Raw genomic sequence first — 27,403 nt, 5'->3', positions numbered from 1 at the left:
TGTTTTTCGCCTTCTCCAGGCTCCAGAGGCTTTCCTAGAGCCTCCAGGAGGGCAAAAATGGCGTCTCCTGGGCTCTGGAGTCTCTCCGGAGGCTGGAAACAGACCCATTTCCAGACTTCCGGTAGGCCTGTTTTTTGCCCTCCCAGAGCCTCCACGCACACCCTGCACTTACCTGGCATCCAAAATGGGCCGCATGGAGACTCCTGGGAGGGGAGGGGCAGGAGGGGTGGGGACAGAAAGTCCTTGGAACAACCAGTTCGCCGAACCATATTAAAATTAACATCCAGTTCGCCCGAATCGGTCTATAGAGAGGGATTTCTCAGGGTGCCGTCCGCCAAGCAATGTCGGCTGGCGGCCCCCAGGGGAAGGTCCTTCTCTGTGGGGGCTCCCACACTTTGGAACGAACTTCCCCCGGGCTTACACCAAATACCTGACCTTCGGACCTTCCGCCGCGAACTGAAGACACATCTTTTCATTCGCGCGGGGCTGGCTTAAATTTTAAATTTTAAATTTTAAATTACATAAATTTTATCGATTTTAAATTTTTTACTAATTTTAAATGGGGTTTTGGTTTTTATAAATTTTTAAAGTTTTAGGCTAATTATAAGTTTTTAACTTGCATTTTAAATTGTATACTGTAGTGTCTGTATTTTATTGTTGCCTCCCTGAGTCCTTCGGGAGAAGGGCGGTATAAAAATCAAATAAATAATAATAATAATAATAACCGGCTGAATCCCACCCCTAATAATAATAATAATAATAATAATTTAATTTGTATACCGCCCTTCTCCCGAAGGACTCAGGGCGGTTAACAGCCAAATAAAACAACAATCAAGACACATACAATGAAACTAAAAACAATAATTTAAAAACTTATTTAAATTTGGCCCAAGTTTTAAAATACATTCAAACCCTATAAACCCCTGGTTTACTCTCTTGTTATCTCTTCCTCACTGATGTATCTAAATTACAATTCTCTTAGTAATTAAACAAACACTGAGGTAAGTGTTCCAAAAGGTGGAGGGGGGGAGCTAAAATATAGTTGTAAGCATAGTTGAGATTACATGATTTTCCAGTTAACAACCACCCCACTTAGCGATCAAGTTGCCAGTCTCAATTGTGATTACTGAATAAAACTACCTATACTTCAAGTTGAATCCCATGACTTTTTTTTAATCAAAAAGCAAACTGAATGGATAGCCTATGTAAACACACTTTAATGCTTTCTATTATATTCTTTCCCAGTGAAAATCCTCATTCTAACGTTGCAGTCTTCCTGGTATGATTTTTAGACTTATCTTTAAGTTTACTATGGGACCGAGTCTTAATTTCTGCTGCTGTTGCTTAAAAATATGCACCCTTAACTTTGAAACTTTAAATAGACAGTAGCCTGGTCCAAATTCATTTTCTTTGCTATAGAACTGCACTTCTGCTGGCAAACTGGGGGAGGTTACTGAAGTACAGTATGTTCTTAACTTTAAAAATTCCTAGTTTGCAAGATTTACATTTGATTTGCCTATGGTTTCATCTAGTTCAATTATTCCATTATTTTTTTAAAAATGGGAAAGGGATTGAGAGAAAAGCAATAAGTGAAGCCATTCTATTCAACCCAGGGAAATTTATGAAAGAATACAACAAGGGAGCTACATTGAGTCGCAGAGAGCGCAGGAAGGAAACTTTTACAGGTAGAAGGGAATATTTTTAGCTCAGGGTTGAACTGTGGGGTCCTTTGTGCTCTCTGAACTTGGTTAGCACTAATGGCGCTGATGTTGTTACCTAGTTTGGTAATGAAACGCCTGCAAGAAAACAACAAAGATCAGAGAGCATCAAGGACCCCAAAGAAAACTTTTAAGTAAAGACACAACAAACTTCAATCCTCATTGCATAGCATTAATGAGCAACATTATAAAAATATCTTGCAGGTACTACAAGGGGCAGCCACTTGTTTTTACGCCTTCATTGGTTTCGACATCATTGCTACTACAGGAGAAGAAGCCAAGAGTCCCAATACATCTATCCCATATGCCATCACTGCTTCCTTGGTCACATGCCTGGTGGCATATGTATCTGTAAGTAACGGATTTCGGAGTGAAATTTCTCAATGAAATTTGTTTGCTTTGCAGGAGAGAAAAGGTGCATGTGAGGGCTGTTTCCACACACAAAAAAACTCTTTCAAATATTTGTCAGTTAAGCACTGCACTATGAAGTTAATTTTCCCAACCAAGTAACCAGGACAAACTGGATTACAGCTCCCACAATTCCCAACTAGCATCACAATAATTTATATCACCAAGGGAAAAGAAATCAGAATGATTGGCTTGTCTTAAAGTAGTGGATGACCACTTAAACATGAGTCAGCAGCGTGCAGCCACTGCCAAAAAAAGCTAATACAATCCTTGGTGTATAAACAGAGGCATAGAATCAAAATCACGTAAGACCACGCTTGGAATACTGCATCCAATTTTGATCACCACATTACAAAAAAGTCCATGGCTTAGGACCCGGGTACTTACGAGACCGCCTGCTGCTACCCTATGCCTCCCACCGACCCGTACGCTCTCATAGAGAGGGTCTCCTCAGGGTGCCGTCCGCCAAACAGTGTCGGCTGGCGGCCCCCAGGAGTAGGGCCTTCTCTGTGGGAGCATCGACGCTCTGGAATGAACTCCCCCCTGGCCTACGTCAAGTGCCTGATCTTCGGACCTTCCGTCGTGAGCTAAAAACATACTTATTTATTCAAGCGGGACTGGCATAATAGTTTGATTTTAAATTGGGGTTTTATTAATATTCTTAAATATTTTAAATTTAATTTTAATTATTAGCCGTTTTTGTAATTTTGATATGTTTTAATTTGTTTTAATTGTACATATTTTGTATTTTATCTCCGGCTGTACACCGCCCTGAGTCCTTCGGGAGAAGGGCGGTATAAAAATTCAATAAATAATAATAAAATAATAATAATAATAATAAAAAGATGTTGAGAGTTTGGAAAAGGAATTCTGCTCTACGAATATGGGGATAATACCTTAGAGCCATGATGGCGAACCTATGGCACGCATGCCACAGGTATGCCTGCGGAGCCATCTCTGCAGGCACGCAAACCGTTGTCCTAGGTCAGCTCCATTGTGCATCTGCACATGCTGGCCAGCTGAGGTCTCCCAGAAGTCCGGAAATGGGTTGTTTCCAGCCTACGAAGGGCCTCCGGAGGGCTAGGGGAGGTCGTTTTCGCCATCCCGGAGGCTCCAGGAAAGCCTCGGGAGCCTGGGGAGAGCGAAAAACAGGCCTACTGGAAATCCAGAAATGGGCCTCTGGAGGCTTCAGGGAGGCCTGCTAGGCCCAAAATGGGGCCCGGGGGGTCACGCACAGATGTGCAGGGGGCTGGGGCATGGGGGGGCATCGCATTATGGGTGTGGATGCTCGCACGCTAGCACGTGTGTGCCTTCAGCACTCAAGGAAAAAAAGTTAGCCATCACTGCCTTAGTATTCAAATTCAGTGCGGAACAGCTAGTTTTGACTTTTTATGAAAAGACAAAGGAACTTTAACTGATAATTGAATGGGAAATTTAGTTTATTATTCTTGCAGTTTGAGAGGCAGACAGGAGAGAAAGACATTTGTAAACGCTTTCTGTCTGAGAAAATAAAATAACCTGAAAGATGGTAGGAAGGGAGAAATTTCTTGTGCTATCTAGGCAGCGAAAGATCTTAGTCCAGCCTTGCTAACAAAGAACAAGATAAGTTTGCTATTTCTAATTTTGTCTTTGAGTATTCTACATTCACATTCCATTTTACACACACACACACACATATTATTCATACAGAAGGCACATACTGCTTGGATTACATATTGTCCCTATTTAAATAATCCTCCCATGCACATCTTTCATATACTTACAGTTAACTGTTGTTGTAAAATGCTTTCTATCCATTTATCCTTTGGCTCTGCATACTGATGGTTGTTTTTTTTAAAATCTGAACTATTGGAATATTCATAAACATTCCACAACTTCTCAGTAGCTGAGCCAATGGCAAGACATGACTCCTTTTAGTCAATGAAGCCAGAATTTAGTCACCAATAAATTATAAGGGCAGCTAACATTTCTTGTAGGTTTAAACTTTTTTGGGGTATGGAATTCTCTCCTTTTTAAATTTGTAAAACTAAAAGTTCTGGGGGGTTTGTTTTTTTAAAAAAAGGAACTAGTACTAAAGGCATGTTTAATTAGTTTCACTATTTCCTTATTTTTTATTTATTTATTCAGTTTAGAGCAGGGGTCTCCAAGCTTGGCAACTTTAAGACTTGTGGACTTCAACTAGTGGTGGGATTCAGCCAGTTCGCACCACTTCGGGAGAACCAGTTGTTAATTTTCTGAGCAGTTTGGCAAACTGATTGTTGGAAGAAATCATTAGGGCAGAGAACCGGTTGTTAAATTACTTGAATCCCACCACTGACTTCAACTCCCAGAATTCTGGGAGTTGAAGTCCACAAGTCTTAAAGTTGCCAAGATTGGAGACCCCTGGTTTAGAGGGCCATCTCATTCCTAATATTTCTGGATGGCTCACAATTTTAAAAAGATAACAACGATGCAAAAAAAAAATATCCAAGAAACAAAAAAAAGATCAAGCATAGCTCAAAGACAAATATATAAACAAAGGAAAAACTATCCAACTGAAAAGCCCTCAGGAAAATCAATTTCTTGCTGTTCTCAAACAGTTTTGACCAAAAAAAGTCAAACACCATCAAAACTACTGTATATTAGATGTTAGTATTTTGAAACAATATACTGAAGTTCAGTATTAGTGGAACCTCAAATTTGTTTTCATCCATGTCCCTCTCTCTAACTATACATATGCATTCCTATTTTTTTTTACAACAGGTGAGCATTGTCTTAACACTGATGGTGCCATACACTGACATTGATACGGAATCACCCCTGATGGAGATGTTTGCAGCTCATGGATTTTACACGGCCAAGTTCATAGTTGCTATTGGATCTGTTGCTGGGCTCACCGTGAGCTTGCTGGGCTCCCTCTTCCCAATGCCTCGAGTAATTTATGCTATGGCTGGTGATGGACTTCTCTTTAGGTAAGCAATCAACATATCTACACCACACTGATAACCACTATGCAGACAAATATGAATGCCTAAAAGGTAAAAGTAAAGGTTCCCCTCGCGCATACAGTATGTGCTAGTCGTTCCCGACTCTAGTGGGCGGTGCTCATCTCCGTTTCAAAGCCAAAGAGCCAGTGCTTTCCAAAGACATCTCCCTGATTATATGGTTGGCATGACTAAACGGCAAAGGTGCACAGAACGCTGTTACCTTCCCACCAAAGGTGGTCCCTATTTTTCTACTTGCATTTTTTACGTGCTTTCGAACTGCTAGGTTGGCACCAGCTGGGACAAGTAACGGGAGCTCACCCCATTACATCGCACTAGGGATTCGAACCACTGAATTGCCGACTTTTCGATCGACAAGCTCAGCATCTTAGCCCCTGAGCCATTGTGTCCCTAAAATGAATGCCTAAAATAGTTTAAATCCTGAGAAGAAGGTTGAGGTTCTTCAATGCTGAGATAACATCTCAAAGCATTTATGCAGAAACATGTATGAACTATTTTCAGACAATGGGGTGAATGTGATGACCCCATGGCCTTCCCATATCCTTCTCATCATCTGTCAGCTTCAATGGAGAGAAGGTTGTGGTTTGTGTCTAATTCAAATTTCCCATTAAGTTCAAACCAGAAAATTCTAATTTTATTTATCTATTTAGAAAATGTATACTGTATGGCCACCCACTCACTAACAGTGACTCTGGCAGCTCACAAAACTTAGTTAAATAATCGAGATAATAAGGATCTTCCCTTAAGTTCTTTGGCTCAAATGTAATGGCAATTCTAGTTTCTACTGGGATCTGCTCACTGAAGAAGTCATAAGAAGAGAAGAGGGGCACATGAATGCATATGAGTACAATTCTTATCCATAATTCATCAATCATGAATGAATTCATGGACAATGTCCCATTGTCTGTTGCCATGTAAATATTCCACAGACACTGGTTCAATGAGCATATAACTGAATTTTAACATATTTGGCCTATATCTAAAATCTAAATAATATGAGAAGCTTGTTTTAGAGTTGAAAGGTTCAGTGAGGAGGAACATGCATCGAATCCAAATTATGAATATTGCTATGCCAAGAGTGTGTGTGTGACATGCAGAGCAAGCCACTTCATGTGGAGAAGCCAACTGTACTGGGCTTTGACTCATTTCAATATCGCTAGGGTCTTTCAGAGGGCAGAAAGCTAAATTAGCAATGCAAAGCACGCTACCTGCAAAGCTCAATTCTGTAATCTAAGAAAGAGAAATGACGAGGAAGTTTAGAAGGAATAGCTGGGCATCGTTCTCTATTTCCCCACTGTCTCATTCCTCTAAATGTTAACGTAGGTCTGTATGTATCTTGGAGGATTTGAGTTCTTTTTTCCAACATTTTTCCTTACAGATACTTTCCTTGCCCCATAAGCAAATAGAATAAATAAAGCAAGCTGCACAAGGGATCTTGAAGATGGGATTGACTTTATGCCCTATTTTTCATTGAAAGTTTTAAGAAAGCTTTCAGACTTTCCTCCTGATGTGTAACATGGTGCACTCTCTTTCTGCAGCATGTTGCCCTCCATCTTGCAGAATTCCAAGTCAGTATAGCTTTGATCTATTCTGATGGAATTTTATAGTTTATCTCAAGGGTGTCAAACTTAAAATTTCATTGGGGGCTGCATCAGGGTGGTGTTTGACCTCGGGGAGGGGTGGGCGGCAAGTGGACATGGCTGGGGTGGATGTGCCGGGGTGGGCACGGCCAGCTCGACATCCTGCAGCCCTCTGCCAGGGAAAATGGAACCCGAGAGGGCCACACGAGGCCCACATGAACTCTGTTTTTTCTGGCAGAGGTACTGTGGGCCGGTCCTTCACTGTTTCCAGGGGCCATAGCTGAACACCCCACTGGCTGGATTTGGCCTGTGGGCCTTGAGTTTGACACCCTGGTCTATCTAAACGCACCTGAAGGACAGCAGATCATGAAATCCTATCCACCCAACTCTCTTTGCATTGCCTCTCCTTAATATTAAAGGGAGTTGATGATAAGTAATTTTCCTTTTTTCCTCCCTAGATTCTTGGGCCATGTAAGCTCTTATACTGAGACTCCCGTAGTAGCGTGCATTGTCTCGGGATTTCTAGCAGCACTCCTCTCCTTGCTAGTGAGCCTGAGGGACCTGATAGAGATGATGTCCATTGGTACTCTGCTGGCCTACACGTTGGTCTCCGTGTGTGTCCTGCTTCTGCGGTACCAACCGGAGAGCGATATCGATGGCTTCGTCAAATTCCTTTCTGAAGAGCACACAAAAAAGAAAGAAGGGATTTTAGCTGACTGTGAAAAAGAAGTTTGCTCCCCGGTTAGCGAAGGGGAAGATTTTGCGGGACCTCCCACCAACACCTGCGGTGCAAAGAACCTCCCTTCCTTGGGGGACAATGAGATGCTAATTGGAAAATCAGACAAGTCCACCTACAACATCAACCATCCCAACTATGGCACAGTTGACATGACCTCAGGGATAGAAGCAGACGAGTCTGAAAACATCTATCTCATCAAGTTGAAGAAATTGATAGGGCCACGATATTACACGATGAGAATCCACCTTGGATTGCCAGGGAAAATGGACAGGCCGACAGCAGCTACAGGCCAGACTGTTACCACCTGTGTACTCTTGCTGTTTGTCCTTATGTTTGTCTTCTGCTCTTTCATTATCTTTGGAGTGGACTATCTTTATGACCAAAGCTGGTGGGCCATTCTTCTGGTGGTCCTCATGGTTCTACTGATCGTTATGTTGGTTTTTGTTATTCTTCAACAGCCAGAAAACCCCAAAAAGCTGCCTTACATGGCCCCCTGCCTACCTTTCGTTCCTGCGTTTGCTATGCTCGTGAACATCTATCTCATGCTGAAACTTTCAAAGATCACTTGGATACGGTTTGCGGTCTGGTGTTTTGTGGGTATGTCCTGAATTTGAAAAGGGAGTAATCAAAGCAGCCTTTCCTAGAATAGAATAGAATTTTTATTGGCCAAGTGTCATTGGACACACAAGGAATTTGTCTTGGTGCATATGCTCTCAGTGTACATAAAAGAAAAGATACTTTCATCAAGGTACAACACTTACAACACTTAATGATAGTCATAGGCTACAAATAAGCAATCAGGAAACAATTAATATCAATATAAATCGTAAGGATACAAGCAACAAAGTTACAGTCATAAGTGGAAGGAGATGGGTGATGGGAACGATGAGAAGATTAATAGTAGTGCAGACTTAGTAAATAGTTTGACAGTGTTGAGGGAATTATTTGTTTAGCAGAGTGATGGCATTTGGGAAAAAACTGTTCTTGTGTCTAGTTGTTCTGGTGTGCAGTGCTCTATAGCGTCGTTTTGAGGGTAAGAGTTGAAACAATTTATGTCCAGGATGTGAGGGGTCTGTAAATATTTTCACAGCCCTCTTTTTGATTAATGCTGGACTGAAACTTTAATTCCTATCTGCTTCAAGGTTTTTCTTTATATATCAAACGTTTTTTATTAAGTTATTAGGTATTATAAAATACAAAAGTAAATAAAAGAGCAATGAGGAGGGAAGGAAAAGCAGAAAGAGAAGTGAGGGAAGGTAGGGAAAAGAAAAGAAAAGGAAAAAAAAGAAGCATTGACTTCCGACCCTCTCTGTTGCAGTAAAATAAGGCAATAGCATCAAATCACAACTTTTTGTTTTTCCATAATAATACGAGCAAGTCATTTCTATTAAGATCTATCAATCTAATCTATAAAACCCAAAGTCAAAATTACATTCTTTTTCACATCAACCATGTGGAAACAAAAGTACTTATGTGCTTTTCTATAATCAGAGTAGTCAGTTTTGCCATTTCAGCCAACTCCATCAAGGTTTTCCTTGATTTGATTTGATTTGATATATTTATTTATTTTGTCGAGTACATATTAGATAATATATATAAGTAGAAGCATGAATTAAATACATAAAATGAATACAATTAAAGGGAACATTAAGACAGGGAAGGTAGGCACGCTGGTGCTCTTTTGCACGCCCCTTACAGACCTCTTAGGAATGGGGTGAGGTCAACAGTAGCCAGTCTAAGGTTAAAGTTTTGGGGGTTTTGGGATAAGACCACAGAGTCTGGTAGTGCATTCCGGGTATTAACAACTGTTGCTGAAGTTGTATTTTCTGCAATCAAGTTTGGAGCGATGAAGATGGTACCTTCAGTGTTAGGAGCCGTGCTGGCGCAGTGGTTAGAATGCAGTATTGCAGACTAACTGCCCTCAGCCAGGAGTTCGATCCTGGCTGGCTCAGGGTTGACTCAGCCTTCCATCCTTTCGAGGACCCAGATTGTTGGGGGCAAAATACTGACATTGTAAACCTCCCAGAGAGTGCTATAAAGCACCATGGGGAGGGGTGGGCGATATATAAAAGTCTTAAGTGCTATTGGTATTGCTATTTGGGAGCACCTTGTCTCAAAACCCTAAAAAGCCGACAGTGAAAATGTTCAGGCAATTCTCCCTGGCTTTGCACAGTTTATAAAGCCATGAAGAAACACCATGTCAGCTGTCTGTAATGAGAGCTGCTGTCCATTCTGCATATCTGCAGAGCCTGAGAGAAACCTATTCTTTTCATTAGCATAGAGAAAGGAAATCTCTGAATTGGCTTTTCCAAAATCTTTTGACTCAACATCCTGAGGCATACAGTGATTCCAGATGTAGGTAATAAAACACAATTTATGACTTAGTCTACATTGTCTGAACCCCGCTCATTAAGCCCTAGTTAAACAATGACATTAATGAATGAATTATGAAATGCCTCCGTATAACTTCACTGGATTGAAAAATAAATTATCTGGGACTATTCAAGACTACATTTACATGATGAACTATTGGAGCCTTAAGTAAAATGGCCTCCTGTTGAGTCACATCCATTATTTACATTTTCGCTGCATATGCAGATCGCTCTTTTCTAATGGCTTTTTTTACTCTCTGCTTTTCTATGGCTAATTTTTGAATAATCTAGAGCAGGGGTCTCCAACCTTGGCAACTTTAAGACTTGTGGACTTCAATTCCCAGAATTCCTCAGCCAGCTTTGCTGTCAGACAGCAAAGCTGGCTGAGGAATTCTGGGAGTTGAAGTCCACAAGTCTTAAACTTGTCAAGGTTGGAGACCCCTGCTCTAGAGAGAATGAGTAGCCTCTCTGATTTTTTTAAAAAAGTTAATTAGGTGATGCATGTAGCTTGTTTTGATCATCATCTTATGAAAAACATACCATTTCCCCCCAAATAAGACATCCCCTGATAATAAGCCCAACTGGGCTTTTGAGTGCATGGCAATAAGGCCAAGCGCTTATTTCAGGGTTCAAAACAATATAAGACAGGGTCTTATTTTCGGGGAAACACGGTACAAGCTTAAAGAAAAGGAAAAATAGAGTGTCCTCCTTCAACATTGTTCTGCCTTTTCTGCCTGGGTGTCTTGTTTTGTAGCTGAACAATGCAATAAATAATACATATTTTGGTGGGGAGAAAGAATTCATTGTGGAAGAAGCAGGAACAACAGAACTGAGCCAATTCTATAATTTTTGGGCAGTATATATATTCCATACTTGAGTTATAAATATTATAAAGTAAACTATTCAAGTTTATGGCAGTGAATACAGTGGACCTCTGTGAGCTGCCTCCTCTAGGCACTTCATACTCAGGAGATGACCTTGTTCTCTGCCAGGCTATGAGGTAACTCAATTTGCAGCAGCGAGGCACTTCTTGTTTCCTCCGATACACAACATGCAGTTCAAGTTGCCTAAAGCGACCTCTCTCTATCTGTTGAAGTGTAAAATCTTTTTCCAGGCATTGGGGTTGCCCAGAGAGACCTCAGATGCAAGGCCAAGTGAAGCAATATGACTGCCTTGTCCCAAAAGGCAGCTAGATTTTCTTGTCTTTTTTTCTTTTTCTCCTTGAAAACATTTCACTTCTTATCCACGAAGTTTCTTCATTTCAGACTTGAATGGTGGGGAATAGAAGGGTTTATATTCTTTGCAGTCATCTTGGTTGTTAGTATTCAGAAGGTCGGTTGTTAGCTCTATGTGGAGGCCACTTGGGGATTTATCTGTGTTCTTGGGGTCACCTGAATCAGAGTGGAAATGGGTGTGGGAAATTCTTGGGACTGCTGAATGGTTCCATGCCCATTCGCACCCTGATTCAGATGACCTTGAGGGTAGGGATAAATCCCCATGTGGCCTCAATGTCTCTCCAGCCAACCCCAATGCTTGGAAAAAGATTTTACACTTCAACAGATAGAGAGAGGTCGCTTTAGGCAACTTGAACTGCGTGTTGTGTATCGGAGGCAATAAGAAGTGCCTCACTGCTGCAAATTGGGTTACCTCATAGCCTCACGATACTTCGGGAATGGAAAGCCTCCTGCACCAACCTGGAAGCCAAAACGGGACCGGGGGGGGGGCAGGGCGCATGCAGGGGGCGGGGTGCATGTGCGGGGGATGTGTGCACATGCATGGGGGTGGGATGCATGGATGGGGGGCACTCGCATTGCATTTTGGGGTTCGGGCACACATGTGCATTCATGCACACAGGCACTTTGGGCACTCAACACCAAAAAGGTTAACCATCACTGCTTTAGACTGCTAATGACCTGATGAGGGCAAAGAATATAAATCCTTCTATTCCCCCCATTCAATCAGAACTGAAGAAACTTCTTGGATGAGAAGCACAATGTTTTCAGGGGGGGTGGAAACAAGAAAGTCGAGTTGCCTTTTGGAAAAGCACCTATGGGACAACTATTACTTGGACGATTGAGAATCTCCATAGACATACGGCTGCCTTGCCTTGCTTTTAGAAGTAGGAGAAGAATCCTGCATCACAGGTAGTCCTCGACTTATGACCACAATTGAGCCCCAAATTTCTGTTGTTGAGACATTTGTTAAGTAAGCTCTGCCCCGTTTTACAACCTTTCTTGCCATGGTTGTTAAGGGAATCCCTACAGTTGATAAATTAGTCACCTGGTTGTTAAAGTGAATTTGGCCTCCCCATTGACTTTGCTTGTCAGAAGGTCGCAAAAGGTGATCACATGACCTTGGGGCACAACAACTGTCAGCTGCTAAGCACTTGAATTTTGATCACATGATCTGTTGTGGTCCATCAGTAGCCTACGGAGATGGCAACGGAATCGGACAGCGATGAGGCTGAGGTGCGGACTCCAGAGCCTCCAGAGTCTGATAGTAGTGAGGCAGAGGAATAGGAGGAGCCTGTTCCTAATGCATGCATGAGGAGAGCTGCCAGAAGGCAAGAGCAGCTCAGGCAGAGGGGACAACTTGGGAGTAGGGCCAAGAGATGATTGGCCCCTCCCATAAGGCTTAAAACAAGACCAGCACTGGTGTTTCAGTTTGCCGGAAAACAACGTTGTAGCTGCGTCCTCTGCTTTGTGTTTTTGTGACTTCTGGACATTTATCAGGAAGGGCCTTTGGCAGTTTGCCTAATTGGACTCAGGTCTGTGTTTGTGTGGGAGGCCCTTGTTTTACTTTGAGTTGCACGAGGCTGGGAATGGAGTAATTCCCAGCTGTTCGAATAAAGTTTATTTTATCACGAACTGAGTTTGTTGCTACCTGCTTGGGTCTGGATCACAACATGATCGTGAGGATGCTGCAAAGGTCATAACTGTGAAAAATGGCCAGAAGTCACTTTTTTCAGTGCCGTGGTAACTTTGAATAGTCACTAAATGAACTGTTGTAAGTCAAGGACTACCTGTACTTCATGAAGCAGCTTGGAAGGGTTTTTTCACTTCAAAAATTGCCAAAGTGAGAACCTTCCAAAGCTTTGTCTAATCCTAATGTCGTTCAACTTCCTCTTTAATAAATGTGGATAAAAAAAGAAGAAAATAAATAAATACGAGCCATGGTGGCATAGTGGTTAAAGTGCAGTACTGCGGGCTATTTCTGCTGACTGCTGGCTACCTAAAATTTGGCAGTTCAAATCTCACCAGGCCTCAAGGTTGACTCAACCTTCCATCCTTCCGAGGTGGGTACAATGAAGACCCTAATTGTTGGAGGGCAATATGCTGACTCTGTAAACCGCTTAAAGGTAAAGGTTCCCTCACACATATGTGCTAGACATTCCCGACTCTAGGGGGTGGTGCTCATCTCCGTTTCAAAGCCCAAGAGCCAGCACTGTCCGAAGAAGTCTCCATGGTCATGTGGCCAGCATGACTAAACGCCAAAGGTGCATGGAACGCTGTTACCTTCCCACCAAAGGTGGTCCCTATTTTTCTACTTGCATTTTTTTACGTGCTTTCGAACTGCTGGTTGGCAGAAGCTGGGACAAGTAACGGGCGCTCACCTCGTTACGCGGCACTAGGGATTCGAACCGCTGAACTGCCAACCTTTCAATCAACAACCTCAGTGTCTTAGCCACTGAGCTACCGCGTCCTTGTAAATCGCTTAGAGAGGGCTATAAAAGCACTGTGATGCAGTATATAAGTCTAAGTGCTTTTGCTATAATACTTTTTGTCTTGCTCCTGGCTTTGTCAACTGATCACAGTTAAAATAAAACATGGCGGACATGGTACATGAATCTAGTCACTGATGGGCCAAATTCTCTTCTCTTTTCCTTAGGGCTGCTGATTTATTTTGGCTACGGCATATGGAACAGTACACTGGAAATCACAGCTCGAGAGGAAGCTTTGCACCAAAGCACATACCAGCGTTACGATGTTGATGTGGATCCGTTCTCCATCGAAGAAGGATTTGACTCCGCTGGGAATGAAAAATATCAGGACTGGGATCCTGCTGATGACAAAGGTTTCTCTTATCAGCAGATGGCTGAAGGAAAGGAAAGCAGTCGGACAAGTAGCAAATCAAAGAACAAAGCCAAACACAAAGCGAACTCAGATGTGTTGATCTCTAACGATGAGTTAGACTACTCACCAGAGTAGATGCGCTAGAAATACAACCATGTCATTTTATTTTATTTGGTCACTTGAGCTGAAATTCAGGGGCTGCATTCACACAACAACTGTTCAACCCTGCATTCAAATGGATTCACCCATTTGGGGCGACTAATAATATGAACCATTATGGCCTAACTCAACAAGCATTTCCGCAATGTGGCAAGCTTCACGAGTTTCGTGCAAGCTCAACATATTGTGCAAATGCATTTGTTAGGTCTTTAAATGATCCGGTTCACAGTGTTGTGTGAATCGAGGCCACAACTTCTTTTAGCTTTTATTTGAAACCCTTCATTCTTATCAAGGTTTGGATCCTTCTGCCAGTACTTCTTTCACTCACTCTCTGCTGCTCGGGATGGTTCTGTCAAGGGTTCATCCTGAATGCATCAAAGGTCCAACTAAAGGAATCAAACTGATTTCTCTATACACACCCTCCCAGCCCTAATGTTATTTCATTTGATGTTGATAGTAACTGATCCTTTACACCAGGGGTCTCCAACCTTGGTCCCTTTAAGACTTGTGGACTTCAACTCCCAGAGTCCCTAAGCCAGCAAAGCTGGCTGAGGAAGTTTGGGAGTTGAAGTCCACAAGTCTTAAAGGGACCAAGGTTGGAGACCCCTGCTTTACACGACCTAGAAGAGCTTGTGAAGCCTTTCTAGGAAACCCAATGCATGAAATGCCTCCTGTTGTTGCACTGACTTAAGCTTTCGCCACAAAATGCATCCGACACACTATCAGCAGCTTAAATCCGGTTCCATATTAGTAGAGAAAAGGTTAATATTTCCAATGCTTTCCTCAAGAACAGTCTCTTTTTATCTTCAAGGACCGCCTTTCTTTTCCTCCTCCTCCTCCCCCCCCCCACTCTATGGACTTCAGATGGCATAACAGTGATGCTGTGATGGCATCCTAGGGGATCAAGCGACAACTTTGCTGAATTAAGGAGAAGGGTTGGAGGCACTGGAATTTAACTGTAATAGATAAGTTGAAATTAATGGCATCTTAATTACATCGATTCAGGTTTTTGTTTGTTTTCTGTGAAAAGTTACGTTCCGGGGGAGTGGAAAGAGGGCTAGGGGAGAAATATGGCCACAGGATATGGGCTGCAGACCCTTGCTGTAGAAAATGCTCATTTGCTATCAAAGTCATCTGGCAAATAGAGAAGACTTCCCTTTATTTAAAGATAAGATTGACAAATCAAGTTGGTATGTTCAGGAGAGAACTATAGTATGTTCCCAAGGACACGGAGAAAATAGAGATCCAGTGGTTGGGTAGAACAAGTGCATCTTTTCATATACTGAAATATTATTTGCACTTTGGCACATTTGAACTTTTTCCCATTTAGATTTTGATTCCATACTTCTTTGTTTGTTTGTTTGGTTGGTTGGTTGGTTGGTTGGTTGTGCCACCTCGGCTATTCCCCACTGGTCTGAATTTGTTTCCTAGTGAATCAGGGCTGTCTAAAGAGTATGGCCATAAAAGTCAGGAGGGCATCTGAATTGGTGCCACCAAAGTTCTACTTGGTTTGCATTTGCATTACATTGCCCATGAAAACAAGCAGAGCTTCAATTGAACTGGCACACTTGCCTAGCTTGACTATTATGACCATTCCTTGAAGATACCAGAGTGATTAATTATGACATGGCACTACATGAATAGGACTAGATTTGCATCTTGGTTAGATTTTGGGTTGGCTTGTTTGAAAAGCTTGGTCTCTCTTTTTTTTTTAGATACTAGACGAAATTTGGTTAACCATATTCTCTAATGTAAGTTATATAGATCAGAACAGTACAGATTCTGTACAACGACAATAAAAATTCAGTAGCATGACAGAAAACGCTGAAATTCAGTAGAATTACACAGTACTGTTCTTTTTTTTATCCTATACTAGTTTAGATTATGGAGTGGAAATCACAATTGATTACTTCCTTACAGAATAAAGTTTCCTGCATGGACAATATTGGAGATGTCATTAAAGCTCTTCTACCATATAATTTCTTAAGCACAAAAAAAACCCCTTACTTTATTGTTAAAATTATAAGGCTTATGGATCAGAACCAGGACTATATCAATGCAGCATTTTGTTTCTCGCACCGGCCAACTTGGTGTCTCCGAGTTGCTTAAGCAACTGATAGAGACAGCTCCTCCCACAAATTCTTCTCTGAAATTCATATTTGGATGCATCTAGTTCCTAACAAGGAAGTAGCATTAATTTGTGAAGACTAAATGCCCATAATAAACTGGTCCTCTATACCGGGGATCTCCAACCTTGGCAACTTTAAGACTTATGGACTTCAACTCCCAGAATTGGCAATGCTGGCTGAGGATTTCTGGGAGTAGAAGTCCACGAGTCTTAAAGTTGCCAAGGTTAAAGACCCCAACTCTATACATTTATTCAACTATCCTTAAAAACTATCCAAATCAGTAGTCATCACCATGAGTTGTGGCAATCAATTCAACGTGTGAATGAGTTGCTGTATGAAGAATTGTGCTTTCTTTTGCTCTTCAAACGCTTTTTCCCATCAGTTTCATTGGATGACCTGTAGTGTTTTGAGAAAGAGAAAACTTGTCTCCATTCATGCATAGCTTTTGTGTAGCTCAGGCAAGATACCTTCAGATGCATGTTTGTATGCTAAGGTCATGGTGGTGCAGTACTGCCGGCTACTTCTGCTGACTGCTGGCTACCTGTAATTCAAGTCTCACCAGGCTTAATGTTGACTCAGCCTTCCAACCTTCTGAGGTCAGTAAAATGAGGACCCAGATTGTTGGGGGCAATATGCTGTCTCTGTAAACTGCTTAGAGAGGGCTGTAAAGCACTGCGAAGCAATATATAAGTCTAAGTGCTATTGCTATTGCTAAGGTAAGGTCCCAAATTTCTTTTCCTTTAGGACAGGTATCCAAGTCATTTAGCTTGTCCTTCTGTCAGATTTGTCCAGATATATTATATCGTTTTACAATGTGACCACCAGAACTATCCACAGTGTTCCTAACATGGATTTAATATGGAGTTATATAAAAGCATTACAATATATTCCAATTTCCTTTTTTCCTTTTATTCTTTATTTTTTCTTTGTTTGGGCTACCTTTATCCTGCCTTCTTAATTTTTTCTATGTTCCTTAACTTTACAGTAGGGGTGTCAAACTCGCAATGACATGTTGTCGTCATGGGACGTATCACAACTTTTTTCCCGTTGCTAAACCGGGGTGGGTGTGGTCAGCGTGACGCATCTGGCCTGTGGGCCATGAGTTTGAAACCCCTGCTTTACAGGCTCTTGGGAATTATTAGAGATCTTCTGGAACTGGATTGACCCTTCCTGATATTGTGGAATACATTCTAGTTGAGCCTTAATTATTATGACTTTCGATAATTTATAGGCATTATTGAGTAATGTGACCCACTTAATCCTTCCTTCCCATCTTTTATTCACCAATATCCTTGGCTTTAGTTCTTCCCTTTTGTAGTCAGATGTAATTGCATTGAACCCTGCAAGCAATTTCCCAGTTGGATGTAGGATTTATGTAACAGCATTTTGTTCACTGCTTGCTACCTTCTCTACAACACTTAAGTCTTATACAAGATCATGGTCATCATCCCTGCAGATTAAATCTAGGATTGCTTTTCCTTTGTTGAGTTCTAAGATCAGCAGAGTTAATTCATAGTCATTTGGGAAATTTTGACTTCTTATCCAATGTATGGATGTAGCCAATCTCTGTGAAGACTCATTGACCAGTACTTCATCCCCCAATAACATCAAGCAGCTTCTCAAAACTGCATAATGTCTGTAGCAGTGGTGAAATGCACTTACCTTCGCTACCGGTTCGGAAAGTGAGAGCGCGCTCGCGCTCGCTATGCTCACGTGTACCTCTTCTGCACATGCACAGAGCCTTCTGCATATGCGCAGAGGTCAAAAATGGGACATAATGACATTCCAGTGGGTGGGTGGAGTCTCCCGCCGCTGGCCCTACCGGTTTGCGTGAGCCGGATAGATCCCGCCAGATTTCACCATTGGTCTGTAGTCTTCATTAAGAAGACAAATTAACATGCAATTTATACATCCATCACTTGACCCACCTCTGCTTCTAATATCAAATTGCACACAACCAAAAACTTCCCTGGAGAAGTAGTCAGGTATGAAAGAACGTAAATGATTAGGTCCCTTTAAAAGGAATACCTTATTCATTCTTGAGATGATGTTCTTCTTCATAAGGATCTTCCCTTCACCTTCATAGCAAAGAAGCTACCATTCGGACTATGCGATGAGGCTGTTTTATCCTATTAGACCTCCGCAACCTACTTCTCTGAGCATCTCCAACTCAGCCACTTTCATTTCAAAGGAATGGACTTGTTCTTGAAAACTGAGAGCTCACTACATTGAGCGCCTTTATATAACATTACACACCCAACAGACAGCTTGTCAAATATTTGGCTGCCTCAAGCAGTGGCAAACTTACCTTGATATTGTTTTTCTCTGGGAGATTAGTATAATCCTTCCCTACTAAACCTCCTTCGAAAATTCTTCTGTTTTCTTGTTTTCTTCTATTTATTTGCTTCGATAATAAGTTCCCAACCTCAGCCTTGCCTGAGGCTGAGGTGTTCCCTGCCATTTTTATGGAATCTCCTACTAAATGTCTCTTTTATTCTGCTGTATGTTTCTGTTGATCAACAGATCATCTCAACAATAGACCGCTAAAAAAAGGGGGGGGGCTTTCCTTCTGAAAAAATATATAGGAAGATGGGGCTATTATCTTGCTGTCCTACATGAGAGGTTGTATCTCTTTTCCATTCCATTCCTTTGCTTCTGCAGCCCCTAACCCAACCCTACACCAAATTCTGTAGCCCAGGTTTATTGATAAGACTAAGACGCCATAAGATTCAATATGAGCCTCACTTTTCTTCATCTCTTTGAGATTCACACTTGGAGTCTTATGAAAACCATGAATTCACAAGGAGAAGACTGCAAAGCCCTTGACTTAAGCCCATCATCATCTGTTGAATGTGTGTGCTGCCCAGCGAGTCTAAAGCAAAGCTCAAATGAATATTTTCATAAGAAGCGTAGGAGACTCATTTCATTCTGTTCTTTATCCAAGTTTCTATTTAGCTGCAACAAGATATCCCTCTCTATGCCACCCTTCTCCAAAAGATCTTCTTCTTTAGCTATAATAAAATAGGACTTTGAACAAAAATAGGGAAACTCTATGACCTTTCTATGGCTTAAATTCTCAGAGTCCTAAGCAACAAGAAGTCAACAATAATAGAATTTGTAATCTAACATCTAGACCAGTGGTGACTAACCTTTTCTTCCTTGGGTGCCGAAGGCACACACGTGCTATTGTGTGTGGGTGCCCACACCCATAATGCAATGACCCCCCACATGCCCCAGCCCCCTGCACATCTGTGTGCAATATCCCCCCGGGCCCTGTTTGAAGCCTCCAGAGGCCCATTTCTGGACTTCCGGTAGGCCTGTTTTTCGCCCTCCCCAGGCTCCAGAGGCTTTCCTGGTCCTCCAAAGGCCCTTCATAGGCTTCCAGGAGGCCTCAGCTGCCCGGTTTATTCAGATGCACGATGGAGCTGACTAGGGCAACAGTTTGAGTGCCTGCAGAGATGGCTCCGCATGCCACCAGTGGCACGTGTACCATAGGTTCGCCATCACGGATCTAGAGGAACAGCAGTCCCCCATCCTTGCTCTAGAGTCCTTCCTGGTGTTGCCAACCCAAGTCAAAATGGCTAATGGTCAGAAATACTAGCACTTGTAGTTCAAGTGAGACCACCACTTACCCATCCAGACTAATAAAGCTAGGCTGAAGTTGGTCATGTCTATTGGGATCGATGGCAATTTAATATGCTATTGATAATAAGATTTAGGGAATAGGTGAAGATTTTGTCGTTCTGTGGTACAGGAAAATAAATGAATCCTTCTTTTGCTCAGATCATGGTGCCATGGCTGCTGTTTAATTTTCTAAACTACACATGAATTACAAATTTGGAGATTTTGTCATGTTTGTTCGAGATATTTAATTATCAATGTTTTCTTGCTCCAGTATTGATTTGAACTAAATTCCTTTCTCTTAAAAAAAAAAAAAGATTGTGCTTTATGAAGCCCCTTTCCAAGTTTTTCTGCAGAGCCAACTGTTGGAACCAGATTTAGAAGTTTTTAGAACCAACTTAAGTAAAACCAGTAGAACTCAACTGGCCATACCTACCTTGAGAACCATTGATAGATCTGCTCTATTCTCATCATTACCAAATAATTGCTATTCAGAGTTTTGTATCCCAGTTCAAACCCTAATTTGAAGATGTAATAACTAATTTCAATACTTTACAACTAGAAAAGGAATCTGTTTTGCATGTAAACGTATGATGTACCGTTAGAAGCTGTTTGCCTTAGGACCTGCTTCATTGGAGTGGCTCTCTTCCAGGGGTTAAATCCACTTACCTTCACTACCGGTTCGCAAATGTGAGTGTGCACGCCTCCTCCACGCATGTGCAGAACCTTCTGCACATGCGCAGAGGGTCAAAACCAGAATGTGATGATGTTTGGGCGATTGTGCGGAGCCTCCCACCGCCGGAGCTACCGGTTCTCCCGAGCTGGATGGAACCGGCTGAATTTCACCACTGCTCTCCTCCCTGTCTTCCTTGACTGCTACCAATAAAGTCATGGAAACACTTTCTAAGGGTCAAAGCTACAACCAAAAATAGGATGCAGTGTAGCTCAATATCGCTCTGCTGCTCTTTATGAAGAAAACCATGAGAATCTATCGTTGATCAATCTTTTGATGGATTTTGATAGCATAGACTCGGTTTGCACATGCATGATTATCTTTAGGTGACTGTGGCATCCGGTGGTCACCTGCATGTGCCAGTGAGCCATTTCTGCTCAAACGGCAGAAATGAAGACCTCCATGTTCGCTTCCCCCATCTCAAGCACATTGCTTTTCCTGGGATCCGTTCCACACATACACAGCAAAGTAGTCAATGCCAGTCAAGTGACATGTCTGTGCGACTTATGTATTTGTTTGCCCTGTCAGGAGATACCATATATACTCTTTCCCATCTCTTCGTTATGGGAAAGGAAGCCCGATGCATGCCCTGTCCTTCACATGCCGTGTGGCTTTTCTTTGAAAGCAAATGAAAGGCTCTTGAGAGCTGCTTGCGTCACTCCTCGTATCCTCAGTGAACCAGTGGAAAAGAGACAGGGATCCTGCAATTATTTAACCATAAGGCCCTTTACTCAAGCTTTGTTGCTGCAAATGACTGTCACCGTGTGTCAAAACAAAGGCATTTGTATTCAACTGGTAAAATGGTCTTTGCTGCATTGATTTCGGTCAGTCTCAATATTGTCTCCTTGGAAGTTGTTTTTGTTTTTGTTTTACAGGTGGCATTTCCTGCTGTGAACATTTATTTGCACTTCTTCTATGAAATCGATGTGTTTGTTTAAAAGGCAAAAAAAAAAAATACTTGTTCTCTTATTTATTTTTGTGATTCCCAAACCCTGTTGGTGTACTATGCAATGGGCTTTTGTGGTGTGTCATGATGACAGTTTATGCAGATATCTTAATGAAGTGACCTTTATTTTGAGAATGATTGTGTTGTTGATTATTATATAATATATACAAATATAATGATGTCAAAAGACACTTGGAAAAGAAATCTATATTTAAACGTGTATATTTTAATAGATGCATAATGCTTCATTGTGTGCCTTTATATTTACAGAAAAACAGGGATAGGGTTAAAAACAAAGGCAACATCTTAGCTGAATTGTCCATAGGTTTTAAATTGAAATATTAAACCAAAAAAAAAGAAGAAGAAAACTCTATACTGATATATATATATATATACAAATAGTTCTTAAAACGACCAATATCAGAAGATCTGGTGTTTTTCAGCACTAAAGTGAATTAAATACAAACAGATTATGCCTTAAGAACCTGGAAATATGTCCTTTGTAGAATAGTAGTTGAAATGGGCTGACTTTGGGGATTTATTTGCATTGTTGGGAAAGGAAAATGGTATTAGATTTCACAATAAAACTTGGAAAACAACAACAATAACACGTTTAGGGCATTTCCATCATTCTCTGTCTCCCGATCTTTGTTTCTTCCCTCCTCTCACTGTCTGAAATTAATGTTTCATTCTAGCAGTCTTAACTCCTTTCCTGAGCAATTTTGAGTTTGATGACTAACAGAATAACACAGTTGGAAGGGACCTTGGTGGTCTTCTAGTCCAACCCCCTGCTCAAGCAGGAAACACTATACCATTTCAGAGAAATGGCTGTCCAATCTCTTCTTAAAAATCTCCAGTGTTGGAGCATTCACAACTTCTGGAGACAAAGTTGTTCCACTGATGAATTGTTCTGTCAGAAAATTTCTCCTTAGTTCTAGGTTGCATCTCTCCTTGGTTAGTTTCCATCCATTGCTTCTTGTCCTGCCTTCAGGTGCTTTGGAGAATTAATTGACCCCCTTCTCTTTGTGGCAGCCCCTGAGATATTGGAATATCTAATATCAGGAATATCTAATATGAGGATGCCAAAACCCATAATCCCCAGAAAAGAATTATTCTTGCCCAAAATTTACTAAGACTGAATTATTATCACAGCAATCTCCATGAAGAAATTGCATACTTTGCCATTTTGGACTCGGGAATGAATACATAGGATTTGCAGTACCAGAAGGGCGCCTGGTGAATCTCTGGTATGCTAAGTGAAAGCCACAAGTGGTCCTTGCTGAAATGAACAGAAATTGGGCAATTACTGTATTGCAAGAAGAAGATTGGATGTTACAGAAAACTATATCCAATTATAGCCAGTTGGAGAGTTTGCCTTAGGCTCTCATGCAAATCAGGTAGTCTCTTTGGGTAAGCATCCATGCTATTTCCCCATAGAAGCCAAACCCATTGACACTGACAATGTGAGCTTTGTGTCATATCTTCCCCAAAGCTACCAAGCCCCACACTGATCCCTAATAGGTCTCCTAAGGACCTATATTAGAAGAGGCTACAGACAGAACGTAAGAGTCCTTCCTGCCTAGCACCATCAGCTGCTAGCAAGGCAGGGAGGAGAAGGAGGAGGTGGTGGTGCAGAAGAGCCCTAGAGGCATTTGTAACTGAGTCCCTCCTCCACTTGAAGAGCCAAGGACCTTCCTGCCCACACAATGTCCCTCAGTGATCCTACCAAGCTGCTAAGCCTTGGCGTAGCCTTAGGGAAAGTCACGTGACCTATTGATAGACACTATTTATAGCCTTGTATGTGCATACAGTACCATCCTTGTTTGGGCAATGTTTGCAACAAAGAAGAATGCTATTATCTTCTCCCCCATTCCACCCACCCTCAAGGCATCCACCAGAGGCAGTCAGTCGGTATGCGATCGTAAAACACAGCCCCAAGAGACAGGGGATGTGACCCAGAGGAGAATCGCCAGAAGGCAGAAGCCTCAGGGCTGTAGTTGTGCACAGAGATGATCTTTAGCATGTAATGGTAAAATATTGCTGTATCTGCTTAGATAAGATTGCCATGGGTTGTTCTACTAAATTTGGGCTCCACAATCTGATGTCATTGATTTAGGCATGCCTCTAAGAATAATCTCCTTTGGTGTCTATGATGTTTTGCAGTGCACACACACACACAATTATTTCCCGAAAGGAAAATAAATCTCATCTTAAATTAATCCCTTCCTTACCCAGTATAAGGATACCTTCTTTACTGTACAGTATTCTCAGAGAATTTAAGACAATGTGAAAGATAAATGGTATGCGGAAGAAACAGATGACCCTTTCAGAGAAATACAATTTGCATGTACATGTATATACCCTCATAGACGTGAAGATAGAAAATTACCGTATTTTTCAGACTATAAGACGCACCAGCGTATAAGATGCACCAAGTTTTCAAAGAGGAAAACAAAAAAAAATAGTTTTTGGCTTCCGCGCATCTGGTTTTTGCCTTCCCCTGCCCCCAGGAGCACTCTGCAGGCCTACCAAACCCTCTGTCCATCCAGTTTTTGCAAAAAATGGGCAGGGTGAGTTTCAGGAGGCCAAAAATGGCCATATTCAGTCTATAAGACGCATCATTTCCAACCACTTTTGGGGGGTGGGAGGGAAGTGTGTTTTACACTCTGAAAAGTACAGTATTTTAATTGAAAAAATTAAAAGCATCACAAAACTCTTGTCTTGCATCATTCTTTGTTCAAATAATGCTTTCTGTCCCCACCCCCACCCTCTGCCTGGACATTTGCAGAAAAGAAAAACACTTCATTAGGAAACATGCCAAGGATAAACCTTGAGTATCTTTAAAATATTTTTTTAAAAGAAAAACAACCATCCTCTAAGTGTATTTAAAATAAATATGTAAAAAAAAATTAAAAACACATGTTATTACTTGTTTATATATTTTAACCCCCTTCTGTCACAGATGAACCCCAGGGCTGCTAATCCAGAATCATAACCACCATACTACCATAGCTCCATACAGTTTAAAGTGGTAATTTTTCATTTGTAGTCTTTCTTTATCTATTTATTTATATCGGTATTTACTTATTTTTACCCCACCCATCCTCCAAGAAACTGTATACAGTGTTCTGTGCTCTTTGGCAATTCGCAATGCAAAATTCATTTGAGGAGGTTCAAGATTAGCTGCTGTACTTGTTCTCTGAGGCCTGCTTTCCTATTTACAGTGTCCACTCACAGTGACAATTGTTGAAAGAAATGTCCTTCTGAGTTCAGTTCCAGATGGGGAGAAAGACACTGGAAACATGGTGGCTGATTGGAAAGATGGTTTTTAATGGTGGACAGGACCACATGGTTTGAGTCCCTGGGCAAAAAGTACATGGGAGAGAGAGGTGGGGGGAGAGAGAGAGATTTATACCCTCTGTTTGGCTTTGAATTTGAGCTTGTATTGTGATTGGTTGTCAGACTTCCAGGGGGCAGGGGGATCTTAGCTAACTTTGTAGGTTGTCTGTGTCCCAGGCTTGGCTGAGCCTTTCTGGGTGATATAATCTTCCCAGGTGCCATGTGGTGGGATGGGTAGAGGGCTAATCCTATTCTGTTCTGTGGGCCATGTCTTAATCCCATCATCCTGGAGCTGAAGGGAGCGGGCAGGGAGCTGCAGGAATCTGCTTTGTCTTTAAAAAAACATGTTTCTCCTTTACTCATCCAGGGAAATATAATGTTCTGCCTTTTTAATATTTCCCAGAATATTTCATTCTTCTAGAAAGTGGGGTAGGTGCTGACTTCTGTGCTGCTCCAATTGACTGTTGAGTATCAGCTTCTAACTTCCCCTCTTCTTGTAATAATGTAAAGCAGAGCACACCTTCCCTGGTGGGATCCTTTCAGGGAAATCTATTTTTCTCAAAGGAAAGCAGAAACAGCCGAAACTGTTTCCGGCTAGCAGGAGATACGCCTATGAGTTGGGATACATCACTTGGGTGGTCTACTATACCAGAAGCCTATTGCCATTGAGTTGTTCCATCCCTGAACTTGAGTATCGGACCAAACATCCTACTGATATATGTTATACATATGTGCATAGAGTAAAAAGTTAGGCATGTAACTAGGAAACATGAACAATAGATCAGGTTTTTCTAAGCAGAATTGCAATTGTAACATGAGATCATCATCGCAGAATGTTAGTCGTGAATACACATGTAGAACTAGGCACTCCATGTGTTCTGGTTCTTATTTTATTAGTTTTATTGCTTTTTACATGAGGTTTACATATTTTTGTAAGCCGCCTTGAGTTCGCCATGTGCAAATAGGCGGCAATAATTTTTTTTCTAAATAAATACATATTTATGTCTGTAATCGATCCCAATTTTGCAGTTTCTCATGCCATCCAAAGCATTATGCTCAATTTTAGGATAATCCAAGATAGAATGGCCATAACCTTCTAAGCATCTTTGTAGAGTTTGCTCTCCAGCCATATTTGATCCCCAGCTGAGCTGCTCAACCCCCTTGCAATCCCCTTCAATGGGACCCATTGAGCAGAAAGCGGCATACATCACAACAACACAGGCCACAATCCTGGGCCAGTCTTCACAAAGCTGCACAGCTGTGTGTTACACATTCCTTGATAGCGCCCACATATTACAATGGCAGTGGTTATTGTTTCTTTTGGGGGTATACAACAAGCAACTGTATCCAGAGCCTGTGATGTAATGAGCAGAAATGTTCTGCCAAGATGCTCTGGAATTAAGAGTTCACACTGTGAACATTGTGTCAGAGAGTGAGAGAATGAAAAACAATATGAAATTAAGATAACAAATTACAGTGAGTGACAGAATACACATTTTGTTCTAAATCTGCTTCACTCCCAAGCCAGTTTGCTACTAACATGTTCAGTGCCAAAGTGGTGGTGTTTTGAACTAACAAATATCTAGAGCCACTGCTGAAATGGAAATCCCCAACACCCATTGAAATCAATGGGATCAGATGCACCAAGACTGAAAATAGATAACTAGGTAACTCTTGTTTGCAGTTCAAATTGAATATGTGAAGATCCAAGCTGGGTTGATCACCAGGACCCGAGGTTTACATGTATATAAATATGTGACAGTTTCAGAGCCCATTCTCAGGATAAGAATCCATGGTCTACAAGCAAATCTTGGTTACCATCTATGGATATCAAATCTATATCATTGATTTGAAGGGGACTCTCTTTCACAGGAGTCATTTTTTTCCAGAGTAATCAGAAGGTCCTATATTTACTTCCCTTCCTTCACTGGACAAGTCATACATATACTTGGCTTCTTGTGATCATGACTGGAGTATAACCATCAATTACTAGGCAGGCAATATGGCCAGCTCTCAAAGAAATAGGGCTAGCCTTACATTTTCTACTTTATCCCTTCTCTTGTTTGTACCCAGTTCTAAACTCTAAGAAAGGCTTCAGGTGGCACAAGAAGCCCACTAACTAGACCACCATACAGTATTTTACTAGCCATATTCTGGGAACACATCCTAAGTAATTAATTTAGGTTTCATGTGTTGTGGGAACCTAGAAAAATAGGTTCATTCAGTAAAACCATGTATTAAGCTAACCTTGGGTTAGGCATATTGTAGAGAAAGTGCCTTAATCACTAGATCAAACTATATTAATATTTGTTTTTAATAGTAGGAAGGCATGTATTTTCCAGTCAGTGATGTCTACATAGTCAAAGCCCCATCTCTATTCTACGCGCATTAATGTCGTGCACATGTAAAAGGGGCAGGACTTTACACAGTTACATCTGCCATCTTGATTTTTTTTACCCTCCTAAACGCCTATGTCTCCATTTACGTTAGAAGCCACAACCGCACCAAAAATTGCACACAACATTCTGAACTGCTAGGATGACTGGGTTAGAACCGCTTGAAAGGGAAGATATCAACAGGCCAAAATGAGAAGAATATAAAC

At 41.5% G+C, this 27,403-nt stretch overlaps 1 protein-coding gene across 2 annotated transcripts in view; it reads left to right on the top strand.

Moving 5' to 3' along the window:
- SLC7A14 (solute carrier family 7 member 14) overlaps positions 1-14,384 on the top strand; it is a 73,839-nt gene extending 59,455 nt beyond the window's left edge. For both annotated transcript variants that reach the window (XM_058189175.1, XM_058189177.1), the window contains exons 5-8: positions 1,923-2,069; positions 4,869-5,077; positions 7,149-8,026; positions 13,690-14,384. In XM_058189175.1, the coding sequence (XP_058045158.1) occupies positions 1,923-2,069; positions 4,869-5,077; positions 7,149-8,026; positions 13,690-14,009 (1,554 nt within the window). In that variant the 3' untranslated portion in view covers positions 14,010-14,384. The remainder of the gene's footprint in view (positions 1-1,922; positions 2,070-4,868; positions 5,078-7,148; positions 8,027-13,689) is intronic.
- The last annotated feature ends 13,019 nt before the right edge of the window (positions 14,385-27,403 follow it).

The sequence above is a fragment of the Ahaetulla prasina genome, chromosome 6 (assembly GCF_028640845.1).
Source record: "Ahaetulla prasina isolate Xishuangbanna chromosome 6, ASM2864084v1, whole genome shotgun sequence".
Classification (NCBI taxonomy): Eukaryota; Metazoa; Chordata; class Lepidosauria; order Squamata; family Colubridae; genus Ahaetulla; species Ahaetulla prasina.
The sequence above is the reverse complement of the archived record's forward strand: the minus strand, read 5'-3'. Positions and strand labels throughout refer to the sequence as shown.